The sequence below is a fragment of the Acinonyx jubatus genome, chromosome B1, assembly GCF_027475565.1.
Source record: "Acinonyx jubatus isolate Ajub_Pintada_27869175 chromosome B1, VMU_Ajub_asm_v1.0, whole genome shotgun sequence".
Taxonomy (NCBI): Eukaryota; Metazoa; Chordata; class Mammalia; order Carnivora; family Felidae; genus Acinonyx; species Acinonyx jubatus.
Window position 1 is genome coordinate 72,817,713 of NC_069382.1, and position 17,204 is coordinate 72,834,916.

Here is a 17,204-nt window from a genome sequence, read left to right on the forward strand (position 1 = left end):
TCCTTTTCTCTTTCTCTCCAGCTTTCTTTCCACATACATAAGTACATATGAATGTATATATTTTTCCTGAGCCATTTAAAAGTAAATTGTAAGCATCATGCCACTTCTCTTTAAATGCTTTAGGCATAGATCTCCTGTAAGGCTATTCACCTACAGATATGATAACATACCTAAAAAAACTAACAGAAAGTCCCTACTAGCATCAAACATGCATTCGAATTGTTCTTGTTTCCCAAACGTCTTCTGTAGTTATTTTCTGAACTGTGATCTAAAGTATTTTATTTAAAACTTTTTTTTAGTGTTTATTTATTTTTGAGAGAGTGAGAGCAGGGGAGGTGCAGAGAGAGAGGGAGACACAGAATCCGAAGCAGGCTCCAGGCTTTGAGCTGTCAGCAGAGCCCAATGAGGGGCTCCAACTCACGAATCGCGAGATCATGACCTGAGCAGAAGTCGGATGCTTAACGGACTGAGCCACCCAGGTGCCTCATAAAGTCTTTTATTTTATAACAGTATTTCTAAAATATTTTTTCTTTTGTGGCTCACGTTTTGGAGAGACCAAGTTAATCATCTTGTAGAATGTTCCAGATTCTGGATTTGTCCAATTGATTCCTCATGGTGTAATTTAAACTTGTATTTTAATCCCCTCTATTTTCTATACACTGGAAGTAAGGGCAAAGGCTTGAGTAGGCTTAGGTTAAACACTTCCAACAGGAATATCTCATGAGTGATGTTGCATAATTATATTGCCTTATATCTGGAGGCACATGATTATCAGGTTATTAGTGATGCTAACTTGATCACTTGAGTTGGATGGTAAGCACAAATCTTTTATTTTTTAAGAGATTTTATTTTTAAGTAACCTCTACACCCAATGTGGGGCTCGAATTTACAACCTCGAGGTCAAGGGTCACATGCTCTACTGACCTGAGGTAGCCAGGTGCCCCAACACAAATCTCGTATTAATGGTACTTTTTCCTTTGCAAATTGAGTAGTATGTAAGGTCATACTTTGGTATTATGACATAATCTGTTTTCCGTCAATCTGATGGTTTTACCATCAATTGGTGATCGCTGTGTGAATCAGTATTAAGTGGGGGCTACAAAATGGTGATTTTTCTAATTCTGCCAATCTTTCTACATTTAAAAAAAAGTTTATACTTGAGAGCACACACGCATGTGCAAGTGGGGGAGGGGCAGAGAAAGAGGGAGACAGGATCCAAAGCAAAGCAGGCTCTGCACTGATAGAGAGCCTGATGCAGGCTCGAACTCATGAACTATGAGATCACGACCTGAGCCGAAAGTCAGATGCTTAACTGACTGAGCCACCCAGGTGCCCCTCTTTCTACATTTTTTAACAGGCCATTCTTCTGTAAACATCCTAGTATCTGATGTAACATCCTAACAATTTAGAGTAAGTTATACATATACTGCCTTTGTTAACTCCTACCAATGAAATGGCAGTGCAACCACCAAATGCTTTCCTGCATTGAATTCTGTATCAAAAAAACTGAACAAATTTTTATTACATGGCTCCTTAGAAAGAATTATGCATGGAGTTGGGAACACAGGGTAAATAAGAAAACATACACCGTGTCTTCCTTAAGAGCTTAGAGTCTAGCCATAATAAGTATATGCTCCTCAAAGGAAAGAACTGTAATTATCTGCCTAAAACTTTAGCTAGGTTTTCATAAAGAGCTTCCTAATATAGAATTAGAAATCATTTAGGGGGAAGACAAAAATAAAGTTACATTATATAAATAATTTGGGTATGTTGTTATTCTAAAAATTTCATCATTTCGAAATTTTTTTAAATGTTTATTTTGAGAGAGAGAGTGTGTACATCCAGGGGAGAAGCAGAGGGAGAGACAGAATCCCAAGCAGGCTCCACGCTGTTAGCTTGGAGGGGGTGGGGGGACTCGATCTCATCAACTATGAGATTATGACCTGAGCTGAAACCAAGAGTTGGACGCTTAACCAACTGAGTCACCCAGGTGCCCCTCATCCCTAAAGTATTTATATAAACACATACATCTTTGCTTTACAAAAGCAAAGCGATATGGAAGTCTAAGTCATGGAAAGTTACTTTTGTCTGAGATCAACAAAATGACATCTTGTCCCTCTCATCGTCCTTATAACTCAACAATTAATGATCAACCATGGCTGCAGAAAGCTCACATTCCTTTACAGAGGATATTCATGACAAACCCTAGATTTGGTCCAAACAAACAAACAAACAAAAAAGTGTTTGGCTTTTTTTATGTTTAAGTTTTTTTTAAAGTTTATTTATTTTGACAGAGACAGAGACTGCATGACCAAGGGAGGTGCAGAGAGATTGGACAAGACAGAATCCCAAGCAGCCTCCTCACTGTCAGCACAGAGCCCGAAGTGGGCCTGAACACATGAAACCTAGAGTCAGATGCTTAACTGACTAGCTGCCCAGGGGCCCCAGTGGTTTTGTTTTTTTATGGAAGTTTCATTTGTAAAAATGTCACTGAAATTCCTAGCTCTGATATTAATCCAATTAACTGCACAGAAATAGAGTCCCAGTTCTTGGACTGGGTCTAATTTCCCTTCCTTGTATCCATAGTCTTCTCTTCCCATATCAGAGTTACCACCAGAATACCAAATAGTTCTCACTTCATTTATATAAACTACTAAGAATTAACTTTCATTTTGCAAAACAAAGCTGAACTGCACAGTTTTCTGTACATTTAGGAAAACCACTTGGCAATTTATTATAAAGGCCCATTTCTGCCAGAAACCTGTTGAGCAGGAAGCCTTCAATGGGAACATGGAGTATGAATTCATCTTTATTCCTAAGTTTGTTTATTTATTTGGGGGGGGGGGGAAGAACACACGTGCACAGAAGTGGGGGAGGAGCAGAGAGAGAGGGAGAGAATCCCAAGCAGGTTCTGTGGTGTCAGTGCAGAGCCCATTGTGGGGCTCTATCCCATGAACTGTGAGATCATGACCTGAGCCAAAACCAAGAGTTGGCTGCATAATTGAGCCACCCAGGCGCCCCTTTGGAATAGAATTTAATAAAAGTCTTCAAAAAGAAGGAAGTTGTTTGTGTTGTCTACTTTCATGTCTTGCTATATTGTAACAATAGTAAAGAACCTGTGGCCCTTGGAAAAGCTTTGAGCCAATGCAAAATATAACTGGCCTTTTGATTAGAAAGTAGTTTATTCACAACTGGGTAGTCTGAGCCAATATAAAAATTTGCAGTCTTACAGGTGGAAGATGTTTTAAATGGCTAAATATGGTTAGAATTGAGTGGTGAAGGATCTTACATGGTCTCAAGTCTCCTAGGCAACTGGAAGTTTCAAGGAAAGAGCTACCTGGCAAAAGATATTTAGGTATATTATTACAAAATACAGGCATTCTTAATACTTCACAAAAATTTGTACAAATTATATACAAATGTTACACTGAACTATTAGATCATTTGCTTTTATTTTTCACATCTACAGTCATCTCCAGTGAAGGAATAAGGAGGCTGGGCACATTTTGAGGTAGATACATTATTCTTCAAATTAACAATTCCATGATTGAAAGACACTTACATGTAGCCTTTCCAATATGCTAATTTTACTTTATATAGCACTTATCAGGTTCACATGATTTCTTTTTCAGAAGTTTTAAGATCAGTAGATTGGAATATATTGTAGATATATGAAATACACCTAATATGAATCTATTTTAGGGTGAATGGATTATTTTTTGAACCAAAAAGACCTTTAATACACATAGTACTTGAGAAGAAATGCCATTTTTGACACATTGATTTCATTATGTAGTTGAAATGGCAGGATTTAAAGGGAAATTCATATATTTAGTTGCAAATAACTTACCTGGCCTTACACTTGGAAATGGGGGTTGTCTAAGCCAGTTTAATGTATCTTTGGGCCTTCATATCTTCACCTGTAAAAATAAAGACCTTAAACAGATCATCTCTAAGGAAGCATCCAGTTTCACACTCTGATGGGACAAGCTTGGCTAACACTATTAGTGCAGTACACTTTGAATATGGAAAAGATGGTTCTTAAAGTCTAGCAGATTTCAGATAAATTGCTTCTACAAGCCCTGGTCCTTCCTGGGCCCTACGATTTGGAAGCTTTGGGGCTATTTAATTAAACAAGGAGGCCATTAGATTGAGGTGGCTTTAAAGACTTAGTAGCCTACATAAGCAACCCAAAACCTAAGCCTGAAACACCTCAAGGTTAAATCAAAATCTAAGGATAATGACAAATAGTCAACAAGTCCTTCCTAAATCAGGCAACGCTTCAGCTATAGCCAATCAAATCATTTCCTTGCTTTGCTTCCACTCTTCTAAAATGTCTTTTCCCTAGTTCCTGTTGGTGGAGGGATCCTAACCATTTCTAATTTGATCTTGCCTGATTTGAGTACATTTTTATTCAAGTAAACTCTTAATTTTTTCTTTTTAGTACACTCCACGCCCAATGTGGAGCTTGAACTCATACCCTGAGATCAAGAGTCTCATGCCTTACTGACTGAGCCAGCCAGGCGCTCCTGGTAAAATCTTCCTTGAAAGCCACCAGCACTACTTAAAAGTCTTAAAAGTGAATTTATACTTTGAGGGCTCATCTTCACTTCTAAGAATTGAACTCAAGGAAATAACTACGTAAGAGGACAAAGATGGATGCATGCAGGTTAAAGAATATTCAAACTAGACCTTATAATATAAATAACTGGGAACTAAAGAATCTCTAACTTCAGGGGAGTTAGGTGGTCCCATGCAGTACTTACGGACTTGGGAAGTTATTTTATCTTCAATTTTTTGAAGTTATCTTCTAATTTTTTCTACAATGAATATAAATTACTTTCCTGACCAAGTTAATATACCACTGGCTAATATGTTAACTTTTTCTTTTGCACATTTACTCACTGCTCAGAATCACTGACATTTTTAGTTTAGTCTAAAAAATCAGTCCCTGAAACTGCTTAATTCCGGAGCTACTAAAATTGTTTCCAAAATGTGTTAAGACTGGACATGTTCTGCCCCCCAGAGGGGCTCCAACTGAGGAAAAAGAATAACTTACTGAGAAAAAAGCAATTATAAGTGACAGATCAACCAATTATTTGTTGTTTTTTCTTAAAGCTAGGAAAACACAAAACATATGTCCTCAGAATTTCCAAAGAGTTGCTTCTTAAATCATGAAGAGCCAGAGAAACAAGGTACTGCAGCAAACACTTTTAATAAGAATACAAAATTCACACCAGAGGCACATTCTGGGGAATGTAAAGGAACTATCACAAGTATTAATTCTGCTGGAAGAATAAAATAAGGCTCTCTCAGAGTACAAATATACAGGAAGGAATGATTTAAAATAGGCTTATGATTTACAATCACATTACATTGTACATATTAAGCACTGAAAACAGGCATATTAATTAAAAAGCCAGCTAAAAGGCATTTGAACATATATAACAAATCTTACAGTCCACAAAGTTCATGTATAACAGTAATCTTAAGTACTTCATTTCAACACAAAAGAAATGAAGATATATTAATTTATGTTTATGACAAAAATCAAGGGAACTTATATTTAAAAGGCTTACATTACTGATAGAACCACACGGCAGACAGGTCAACCACATGACATGAAACCAACCAACAGTGCTGAGCAACTAAAACAGTACTGGCCTTTCCAATCCCCTTTCTTGTTACCACCGCACTGTCCCGTATTACCTTTTCATTGCTCAAATGAAAAATATTTCTCCATCTTCTCATTCCACGAAAGGAATGAAGAAACACCCAACAGCAAATTCAAAAGTTGATTTTACCATAAACCTTAAACACGGTTTAACGAATACAAAGAAACCCAACACTGATACACGGTGTTCCTTTCCAAGGAAGGAATAGACACGTCAAACATTATCTGAAAGGGGTTTCTTTATGGATTATGTACATTGGTTGAATGAGAATTACTGTATCTGAGAAGGCACATTATCTGTGATTTAAGGCTTAACCGGTATTGTTACATATGGAAGTCCATGAAAGCTGTCTAGGAATTCACTTCTGTCAAAATGGAATTTACCCCAAAGCTAGCATTCTAAGCACAGATTTCTACTCTAGAAACCATCAAGAGTTTCTATTCCAAGTCCACCTGCCAAAAAAAAAAAAAAAAAAAAAATTCTCTTAAGCAGGTTTCATTGTGAATCAAAAGAAATTGCTAACATAACTGCCCAATGACTTTGGGTGATGCAAACTCTTAAGCTCTAAAGCCTCACAGAAATGACAGTGTGATTCCTGCGTCTTAAACCCCCCCCCCAAAAAAAAACAAAAACAAACAAAAAAAAAAAACAAACCTCTAAACAAAAATACAATAGTACAGATTCATTTTTAAAAAGGTATTTGCCACAACTCCACAAGCCAATCAGTCATTCATCAGAGCTGCTGCCTCTGTGTGGATGCTGCAGGAACACCATATAATTTTACTCTGCAAAATAGTTTCCTTTTTCTTTAAGACAATACATGAAAATGAATCTCTCAAAGATGTTGAATATATTCATATATAAAATATCTGATGTTGATACAAATCATGTAAACCTCCCTTTGGAAAAGTTACAACTGGCCCGCATTGCCAGGACCAAAAACCTTGAATTTTTATCTTGTCAGTGCAAATCTATATTAGATGTTTTCAAACTATAGAAATAGCCATCAACCCTCACAATACAAAAGGATTTCTCAAAAAGGAAAATTATTGTGTTCAGATTATAGAAATTATGTTTACATTAAAATCACCCACCTTCCCATCAAATTTAACAGTTCAATTGTTAAAGTATGAAAAAGGGAAAAATTAAAGCTGTTTGTGCAAGAATCACTACAATGGTTGTGGTCACCCCTTCCCTAATCTTAACCTAACTCTGCTTAATTCTTATTAGGTTTGTTTAGAAATATAACAACATGACTTTTTTTTTTTTTTCCAGGTATGCTTTTACTGTTCTTCAAGCCAAGATGGGGCATCCACTCCAGGGGTTTTCAATTTGATATGGAACTGTTTAAGCGTCTGTTCAAGCTGCTTCTGATTCCCAGCAAAGTAAGCGGCAATGGCATTGTGGAAAAGGACCAGCTGATTGTGCAATACCTTAACCTGTGAACAGGGCAGAGTTACAAGACCAAGCATTAACACCAATGGCAATGAAATTTAAGGTGACTTATTACATGTCCTAACTAAATAGTGTATCTCTCATCAGGAAAAGCTGCTTTAATAACGACAAAGTATTTCACACACACACCAACTGTATGCTGCTTTGCAGGGTCACTGAGGCTTTGATGACTTTTTAATTTCTCTAAAGGGAATAGGTCATTTTAAGAAGCTGAACCATACTCAGACATTATTGAGGGCATTAATTAAAAACATTATTAAATCCCCCCTCAAAATAAGTGTATTCAAAATTAACTACTGAAGAGGGAAAATTACACAGTTACTCTACAGTATATGTTATATACCAAGTACGGACATCATTAAGGCTCAATCTTCTATAAAACTGAGTAGGTCAGATACTTTGAAATACCGCAGTTCCCTGCAAAGAATCAAGCCAAGTGGCAGCAAGTGTTGCCCAAAAGCCAATTTACTTGAAGTTCATATGACTCTCCAATGTTTTCAAATACTTAGCGTTTCTAATGATAACAAGAGTATGTTTTAACCAAGTAATGCTACTTGTGTAAATCTTTATTAAAGAAATCAGTAAAGGATTGCAAAGATTTATGAATAAAGGTGTTTCTTTAGCTCTCATTTATAACTGTAAGTGCTCGACAATAAAGTATAAAATACACTCTGACTTACCCAGCTAATGCAATATTTATTAAGATTGAACTTTAATAGTTTTAATGATGTAAAAACATCTGATATAAATGCTAAGAAGAAATAGGATATGGCATTTTATATGTGGTATGACATTTACATTCACTTTATTATACACACACGCATGGTCTCTAGCTATTTCTTCATCCATTTACCTCTAATAAAGGACACAATGCAAACATTTACATTGGATATTTTTGATTTGTAAAGCCTTGATTTAAAAATTAAAATATTATAAAAACAACACACTCAAGATTATAAAGTAAAACCTTCTGATCCATACTTTTGGCACTTATCCCCTCCCCTGCCACCCAAAAATCACTATTAACATTTTATTGTGTTTCCTTTGAGAATTTTTCTAGGCATATACATAATATTAAAAACACAAAGAGACTGCACTATGCACACTTTCAGTACTGCTGTTTACTCAAAATATCTTAGTTTTTTTATTCTAGTCATATATTTATTCACCTAATATTAAAAAAAATTTTTTAATGTTTATTTATTTTTCAGAGAAAAGGAGAGACAGAGCCCAAGTGGGGGAGGGGCAGAGAGAGAGGGAGACACAGAATCCAAGGCAGGCTGTAGGTTCCAAGCTGTCAGCACAGAGCCTGAGGCAGGGCTTGAACTCACGAGCCGTGGGATCATGACCCGAGCCGAAGTCTGATGCTTAATGGACTAAGCCACCCAGGTGCGTCTCAACTATTATTAATTAACTACCTTCTATGTACCACACACTGTTTTAGGTGTTAGGGAAATAGGAAAAAATCCCCTCCCTTATGAGCTTATAACCTTAGGGGGTGGGGAAAGAGAGGAGGGAAGTAAGAAACAAAAATAAGGATTGACATCCCAGGAAATTAGTATCTCAAGCCTTGAGAAGACGTTGGGCTAACTCTCAGACCCGGAGGGCATCTGGCATTGCTGATTTATCTAAAAGTTATTTAAAACCAAAGAAATTTCTTCTTTCCGTCTGATAAAGATTAGAAAAATTTCTAGCAAGGATATAGTTTAAGAAAACCAGATAGCATGAACCAATGAAAACTAAAAAATGTCTGTACAAACTAAAAGAGGTACATCTTGCATTTACCTGGTCAGACCTTTAAGGCCTGCAACCTTTGTAAATAAAAACCTTTGGTACCGGGTACAACAAGTACAACAATGAAACATTTAACACCGTGTGTCAGGCACTGTACTAGGGATACAAGAATACAAGAATAGTAAGACACGGGTAGTAGAAAATGCCAATATGATAAATGGGCAGTACAAGTACCCTGGGTTAACTTTTTTTTTTTTTTTTTTTTAAAGGGCACTCCTGGGAGAATAGGGTTTTTTCCAGAAAGGCTGGAGGAGAAGCCTGGGACAGAACACTAATTCCTCTGCCCTCTGCTTTTGAGATACGAGGGCTATTTCAAAAGATGATGAGCCTCAACCTAAGAGCAATTACTAAGGAAACAGGATAATCATACGGAAAGCAGGTTTCTAAAAGGCAATTTAGTAAGCAAGCAAAGTATTTGATTATATTGGATTGTTACCATGATGGCCCCAAAGAATTACTCCTCTCCGCATCCACACCCTTGGGGAGCCTTCTGCAGTGAAAATGAGCCTGGCCGTGTAATACTAGAAAATGAGGCCTGATAAGCAAGTGCTTGCCCTCCTGGACTGCCTCCACCTTGAGAGGAAGCACAGTCTAGCCTTCTCCGTGAAGCTCACAAGGAGGACCTGTCATTTCTGCTATGCCCAGCGCCCCAGCAGGCATACCAGCTGAAAGTGAAGCCAGACGAACACATCTACCCAGCCCACATACTTGTGGTAAATAATAAATCATCGCCGTTCTAGTCTACTAAGTTTTGGGTATTTTGTTATGCAATAAGAGATAAGTGGTACATCTATGAAAAAGGTTAAGAATGGAGCTTCCTCACAATGAATAAGGGGGAGAACAGGCTTAGAAAGAGGGAAGGCTAAGCTGGGTGATAAATAAAGGAACTGAAGAAAGGCCTGTACTTGGGGAGGTTAGGGGTTGGGAGACGAGAGAAATGGAGACAAAGCAGCTAGGAAACAGATTCAAACAAGAGAGGCATACTGCTACTAACCAGTCCCAAGATCTAATTGCACTTTTGGAGTAAATGTAATATAGGTATCTTTGAAAACTTTTACTTCCAATTTTCTAGGAAGACCTAACAATTGCATTAGGCATAGTTTGATACTGGTCACAGCTTCCCCAAATTTGTATTTGTTATTCATAAATTTTTTTAAATGTTTATTTATTTATTTTTGAGACAGAGAGAGACAGAGCAGGGAGGGGCAGAGAGAGGGGGAGACACAGAATCTGAAACAGGCTCCAGGCTCTGAGCTGTCAGCACAGAGCCTGTCGCGGGGCTCAAACTCATGGAATGTGAGATCATGACCTGAGCTGAAGCTGGATGCTTAACTGACTGAGCCACCCAGGCGCCCCTATTTATTCTTTATTTGAGAGAGAGCAAGTGAGCGAGTGGGGGAGAGGGGCAGAGGGATGGAGAGAGAGAGAGAGAGAGAGAGAGAGAGAGAGAGAGAGAGAGAGAGAGAATATCTTAAGCAGGCTCCATGCTCAGTGAGAAGCCTGATTTGGGGCTCCATCCAATGACCCTGGGATCATGACCTGAGCCAAAATCAGGAGTCGGACACTCAACCAACTGAACCACCCCGGTGCTCTTGTTACTCATTTAGATTATTAAGTACAACTTCCCCATTATTGGTATTGTTCCTTTACAGGAATTACCCTAAAGAGCTTTGGAATCAGAAAGCATATATGGCGATCTTAGTTGTACTACTTTGCAGTTTTCTTTGTGATACCAGGTACAGGTCACTTCCAATTTCACTGCCCAAGGTCTTTATCCGTTTATCAGGGATGCCATTACCAAACTGAATTTGCAGGGCTATTGTAAAGGGTTAAGTGAAATGAGATACTACCTAGCACAGTGTCTGACACAGAGTAAGTACTCATTCAATTTCAGTGGAATCTAAGTTTACCTAGTAGACAGTCAAATCCTCAAACGACATGGACTTTTCCTGGTAAAATTTCACTTATTTAGAACCCACTGATTTGGAACTTGCAAGAAGTAAGACTGTAATATTGTGATTTAACATTAAGAAACACATACTTGGTCTTAGTCCTCATTTCTGGCACAAAGCTCCTAAAACCCTTGTAATTCCAAAGTGATAAGAGTGAAGGGAGCAACTTTTGTTCTAATATTTAGTGTGTGTCCTGCTCCTGAAATAGCCCCAGAGCTATACAGGTGGGAGGAATGACTTTTGTTTGGAACAATCACTTTCTAATCATACCTGACTTTGTGTTAATGAGATTTCTGGAAAGCCCCTAGAAAACCAGAGGTAAGAGCTGGTTGTCAGGGGAACTAAATTGTGATTACAGGGTGGGAATTTCAGCTCCACTCCCTAACCTCTGGGGAGGAGATAGAGGTTACAGGTTGAATAATTCACCAATGGCCAATGATTTCATCAATGATTCCTATGTAATGAAGAGTCCTTAAAAATCTCTGAAGTATGAGGTTTGGAGAGGTTCTGGGTTGGTGAATATAGCCACATGTTAAGAAAGTGGGGCACCCCCAACTCTATGGGCACATAGGCTCTTGTGCTCAGGAACTTTACAGACCTTGACCCCTATGTACTTCTTTATCTGGCTCTTCATATGTATCCTTCAATATTTCCTTGTAATAAACTGGTAATCTAGTAAGTAAACTGTTTTCCTGAGTTCTGTGAGATACTCTAGCACATGACCCAAATTGAGAGGTTGTGGAAACCTTCAACGTACGGTCAGAAGCACAGGTGGCAACCTGACTTGCAACCGGTGTCTGAGGGTGGAGGGGATGGGGGCAGTGTCAGAACCGAACCAAACTGGAGGATACCCAGCTGGTGTCCAGGATCGAGCATCAGTTGGTATAGGAGAAACCCCACACATCTGGTGTCAGGAGTGTTTGAAAAGTGCTATGAGTGTAAAAGAAGACAGAGTTTTCTCCTTTCCAAAGGAAGAAACGGATGTGAAGTTTACCCTAGCATGATGGAAAAAAAAAAAAAAGGTGTGTGCTAAGCAAATAAATTTTGTTAAAAAGGTGCAGGGGCACAGCTGGCTTATCAACGCTGATTGCCTTGACATGGCCTTCCATCCAAGGGCAGAAAACAGCCAGGGATGCTGCAGAAGGAATTCCTCTGCTTGACAGATCACTCAGAAGAACTATTTTTTTTTTATATGTTTATTTATTCATTTCTGAGCGAGAGAACAAGCAGGAGAGGGACAGAGAGAGAGGGAGACACAGAATCTGAAATGGGCTCCAGACTCTGAGTTGTCGGCGCAGAGCCTGATGCGGGGCTTTAGCTCACAAAGTATGAGACCATGACCTGAGCCAAAGTCGGATATTTAACCGACTGAGCCACCCAGGTGCCCAAGAACTTTTTTTTTTTTAAAGATTTTATTTTTAAGTAATCTCTACAAACATGGGGCTCCAACTTACAACCCCAAGATCAAGAGCTGCATGCTCTACTGACTGAGTGAGCAAGGCACCACAACTCAGAAGTTTAAAGGGTCAATTTACAACCCCACAATTCTGTGCTTCTAACATGAACATATTTTTCAAGCACCACAGAGGCACTTCTTCCAAATTATTCATCAGTAAACACCATTCGAGTTAATAGTATTACATACAAAATTTGTTTAAAACATTCTTAATACAGACTTCTACTAAATTCATATTGACCTTTCTCCATGTCTAGACAGAAAAGTTTTACATTGCAATCACTTTTAAAACAAGCTTTAAAATGATACACTGATTTGCATAAGTACTAAGAAAAAGTCAGATTATTCTAATTAAAGTTATAACCAGGGTTCACCTTACATGGGTAGAGTTTAATTTCAGGACTAAATCTCTTTCTTTCTTTTTTTTTTTTTTAAGTTTTATTTATTTAAGTAATCTCTACACTCAACATGAAGCTTGAACTTACAACCCCGAGATCAAGACTCACATGGTCTTCTGACTAAGCTAGCCAGGCGCCCCCCAAATCTCTTTCTTGTAAGACATTGGTCAATTAAAATTATAACTAGCAAAAAATAAGCAAAATAAGACACTGTAGCTTAGCTCTCATTTGATTCCTATTTACATAAAAATGTTTTTAAAAACTGAGCTCTTCTCAGTCACCTGTTCTTCTGGAGAACAGGTTATGAAGGAGTGGTCAAAAGAGGGCTCCAAGAGCAGTATGTTTTAACGGAGGGTGGAAGAGTCCCCACATGACCTTAGATAGGGAAGAACTTTTTTGTTTTTAATGTTTTTTTTTTTTAATTTATTTTGAGAAAGACACATACAGAGAGAGAGAGACAGAGAGACAGAGACAGAGAGAGAGAGAGAGAGAGAGAGAGAGAGAGAGAGAGAGAGAGAGACGTTTACAGTGCAAGTGGGACAGGGGCAGAGAGAGAGAGGAAGAAAGAGAATCCCAAGTAGGCTCCATGCTTTTGGCACAGAGCCCTATGTGGAGCTCGAACTCACTAACTGCGAGATCAGATCATGACCTGAGCCAAGATCAAGAGTCTGATGCTTAACCTGAGCCACCCAGGCGCCCTGGAAGGAACTTTTCAAAACTAAAAACTCATAAAGAAAGGATTGAGAAATTAAATTCATTAAAATTTAGAGTTTCTATTCATCCAAAGACAGTGAAAAGACAAGTTACAAACTGAGAAAATATATCTGCATTACATGTACTGACAAAGGTTATGTATCTAGAAAATGTAAAGAACTCGACAAACCAAAAACAACCCAAACCAAAAGAACAAATAACGTGGATGGGTATTTCACAGAGGAGGAAACAGCGACAGCCAATTAAATCTGAAAATATATCCAGCCTCAGTAGAAAACAGGAAAGTTCAAATTAAAACTAACTTGATGAAAGAGGACTTCAACTATCTCCATTTTGACCTCAAAATCTCTAATTGACGAAGTTCTTTCCAGCTTATCTCTTAAGTCAGGCACAATACCCCGCGGGCAAGGCATCCAGTGAGGAACAAGAACTATCGCCTCAAGCAACAAGGACTGCCGAGAGCCCACAAGACCCCACGAGCCTCATCCCGAGACAGTGATTGACTTGACCTTTACTGCCTACCTGTACAAACCCATCGCCCTTTGTCCCACATTTTCCTTACAGAAACGGAGAAGTATTTCTAGCACTTTGGAGGACGGTCTTTGAGACACTGTCTTCCCAGTACTGGCCTCACTGAAATAAATTCTTTTTCTGTTTCACCACCGTTGGTCTCTCTTGCCTTTGGGTTCTGTCAGCAGCGAGTGGCCAAACCTGGTCTGTTTGGGACCCTCGGAACCAGGCTCTCTGGCACCCCTGCGCCCAGCGACACTGGGATGCCATTTTATAGCCTCTACATTAAGAAAACTTAAAACAGTTAAAACTCTTGCCCACTGTTGATTGTTGTATAAATTCGTACAACTACATTTGAAAACGACTTGGCATTAATCCATAACATGAAGGATGCATATACCCCACCGAACAGCGTTTTAACTTGTAAGAATACACCCTAGAGAAATCTGCACCTGTGTTTTATGAGACAGGGACAATTATATTCACAGCAGCACTGTTTTTAGCATTAAAGAACAAGGAAACAAACTAAAGCTTGTATTTACAGGAGAATGGATAAACAAACTGCAGTCTCTTCACGCAGTGGGGATACCATATAGGAGTGAAAATAAACGCACTGCAGCCACGTGCATCCATGTGGATGAATCTTGGGAACATCAGACAGAGCAAAACAACGAGCTGCAGAACACCCATAGGAGGATTCCATTTATACAGAGTTCAGAAATACACATGTGACTGAATGACACATTCACAGGTGGCAAAACTGTAAAGAAAACCAACAGGAACAAAAAAATAGGGGTTCAGAATAGGGGTTCTGGAGGGAGGAGAAGGAGAAGGATGAAGTAAGAGAAAGCATGGAGGAGGCTTCATTTCTTAACCTGGGTGGTGGGTGGATGGCTGTTTTGTTGCTGCTATTCTTCATATTTTGCCTATATGTTAAACATTCTTTTAAATGTACTTAACATCTTTACATTATTAAAAAAGGGAAAGGTTATGAAAGATAAAGTCTGTCTATATATCATAACTTTGCTGAGCATCTGCACTATTCAGTGCTCTAATGAACTAGTCATCCCCCTTTTATATTCAGAGAGAAAAAACACCACACCTAAAATGTTACTTATGCTCATTCATTCAATAAATATTACTAAGGGTCTGTTGTTGTCAGGCACTAGTCTAGGGTCTGGAATGCAAGCAATCAACAAAAAGACAATTCTGCTCTCAAGAAGCTTATATTCTATTGAGAAGAAAGAGAAACAAGGTAAGTAAAATATACAGTATGTTAGATGATGGCATGTGTTACGCAGAAAAATTAAGCAATGGGGAATATGAGATACATATATGGCAGAGTGCAGCAATGTAAACAGAACGTTAGAAAAGGTCTGAGGTGACATTTGAATAAAGACCTAAAGGAAGTGAGAGAGTGAGCTTTAAGATACTTTAAGTTTTCTTGTTTTCTTTTTTTTTTGAGAGAGGGCGCGAGTGAGGGGCAAGGGAGAGAGAGAGTTCACAAGGTGGGGGAGGGGGGAGGAAGGGGGGAGGAGGGAGAAGCGGGGCTCACCCAAAGTGGGGCTCATGCTCACTTGAAGCAGGACTCGAATTCATCATGACCTGAGCTGAAGTCAGATGCTTAACTGAATGAGCCACCCAGGCACTCCAATACTTTATGTTTTCTAATGAGGCTAGAAGAATAAATAATACTCTGGATAGAGGAAATAACAAGTACTCTAGTCCTAAGGTGGATGGTGTGTTTGGTATGTTTGAGAAACAGCAAGGAGGCCAGTGTGGCTGGTCATTGTATTAAGGCTGTGGTAGGAGATGTGGTCAGGTAAGTAATGGGGGGGGCTAGATAATGTGGGACCTTAGATGTCATCATAGAGACTGTGGCTACTTTTCTGAGATGAGAGCAAGATTCTGAGCAGAGACATGACAATATCTGATTTACTTTAATAAACATGCAAAGGTAGAAGTAGAGAGACCTGTTAGAATACTACAGCAATAACCCAGGTGAGATAATGGTGGCCTGGACAAAGGTGGTAACAGAGGAAGCAGTGAGAAGAGGTGGGATTCTTAATATACTGTGAAGATAAAGCCAACAGATGAGGCTGGTGGGAGAGATCAAGGACAAAGAAGGTGCCAAGAGTTTTGCCCTGAACAACCAACTGAAAGCATAAAGCTACCGCACACTGATATATGGCAAAGGCTACGAGAAGGGCAAGTGTGGAGGAGGGGGAAATGTGGCTATCAAGAACTCAGTTTGGGACAAGTGAGAGATGGTTTTTCAGGCAGACACATGGCAATGCTGATTAAGTAACTATTTTTGAGAGTGGATAGAGTTCAGGATAGCAGTACAGTGAAGAAACAGATTAAGATAATTGTTACGGTTCCTTTCTACTAAAATTTTGAGAAAACTGCTTTCTAAATAGAGGTGTGTGTGTATGTGTGTGTGTGTGTGTGTGTGTGTGTGTGTGTGTGTGTGTGTGTTTGGAATAAAATATATATATTTGGAAACTCAAATGGCTCCCCCAAAGCCTTTCAGTTGAAAGTCTCTCTCTTTCAACAGAAAAACATTATTTTAAGGACAAAAACTAGCTTTTCTTTCAGAGATTTTAAAAATTCAATTGAAAGTTTATGAACCAGCCCATTAATTAAACACTCTTCCCTATTTAAAGGTATTTTTAGCTTTCACTCTAGTAAGTAACCTACCTGGGTCACAAAGTAATTTTACAACTTGCCTTACTAGTATGATCTGGCCTTTCTTGTTTTTTTGTTTTCTTTGGATGATCCTTGGCTCCTGGAGTTATAGAGCAACTGAGGGGTTTCTGTATTTTTAGTGTGAGATTCTAACTTTTAGAAATAGATTCTAGACAATTACTTTATGGCTTTTTGGGTCATGAAAATTTTTGACTTGAATGTTAATTCCCAGTGTTTTAGAATGAAAGGAGACAATAAGCATGGAGTGCGGGATTTGATTCATGTGGTGTACCTGGAGAGAGCTGTTACAACAGTCTGAAAGTTACTGTCAGAAAGTGGGAAGGGCGTCAGACAATTTTGTAGCTAACTCTACGAGTGTCAATCAACACAGATGTCCACTGAGAAGTCAGTTTCTGTACCCCCTTGAGGTGGCTGACAAACCCAACACAAAGACACAGCAACAAAGCCTCAAACCAGGTGTATTACCTGTATGCAAAATGTTCCCCAACTCCACTGAAACTTAACCCGTGGGAAATCAAGGAAAGAGGGTGCTTTTTAAGAC

General features: G+C 38.8%; 1 protein-coding gene across 5 annotated transcripts in view; it reads right to left on the bottom strand.

Moving 5' to 3' along the window:
• Positions 1-5,196: 5,196 nt before the first annotated feature.
• The window catches only part of ARFIP1 (ADP ribosylation factor interacting protein 1), a 126,597-nt gene continuing 114,589 nt past the window's right edge, over positions 5,197-17,204 (bottom strand). For all 5 annotated transcript variants that reach the window (XM_027067465.2, XM_053216860.1, XM_053216862.1 and 2 more), the window contains one exon: positions 5,197-7,114. In XM_027067465.2, the coding sequence (XP_026923266.1) occupies positions 6,959-7,114 (156 nt within the window). In that variant the 3' untranslated portion in view covers positions 5,197-6,958. The remainder of the gene's footprint in view (positions 7,115-17,204) is intronic.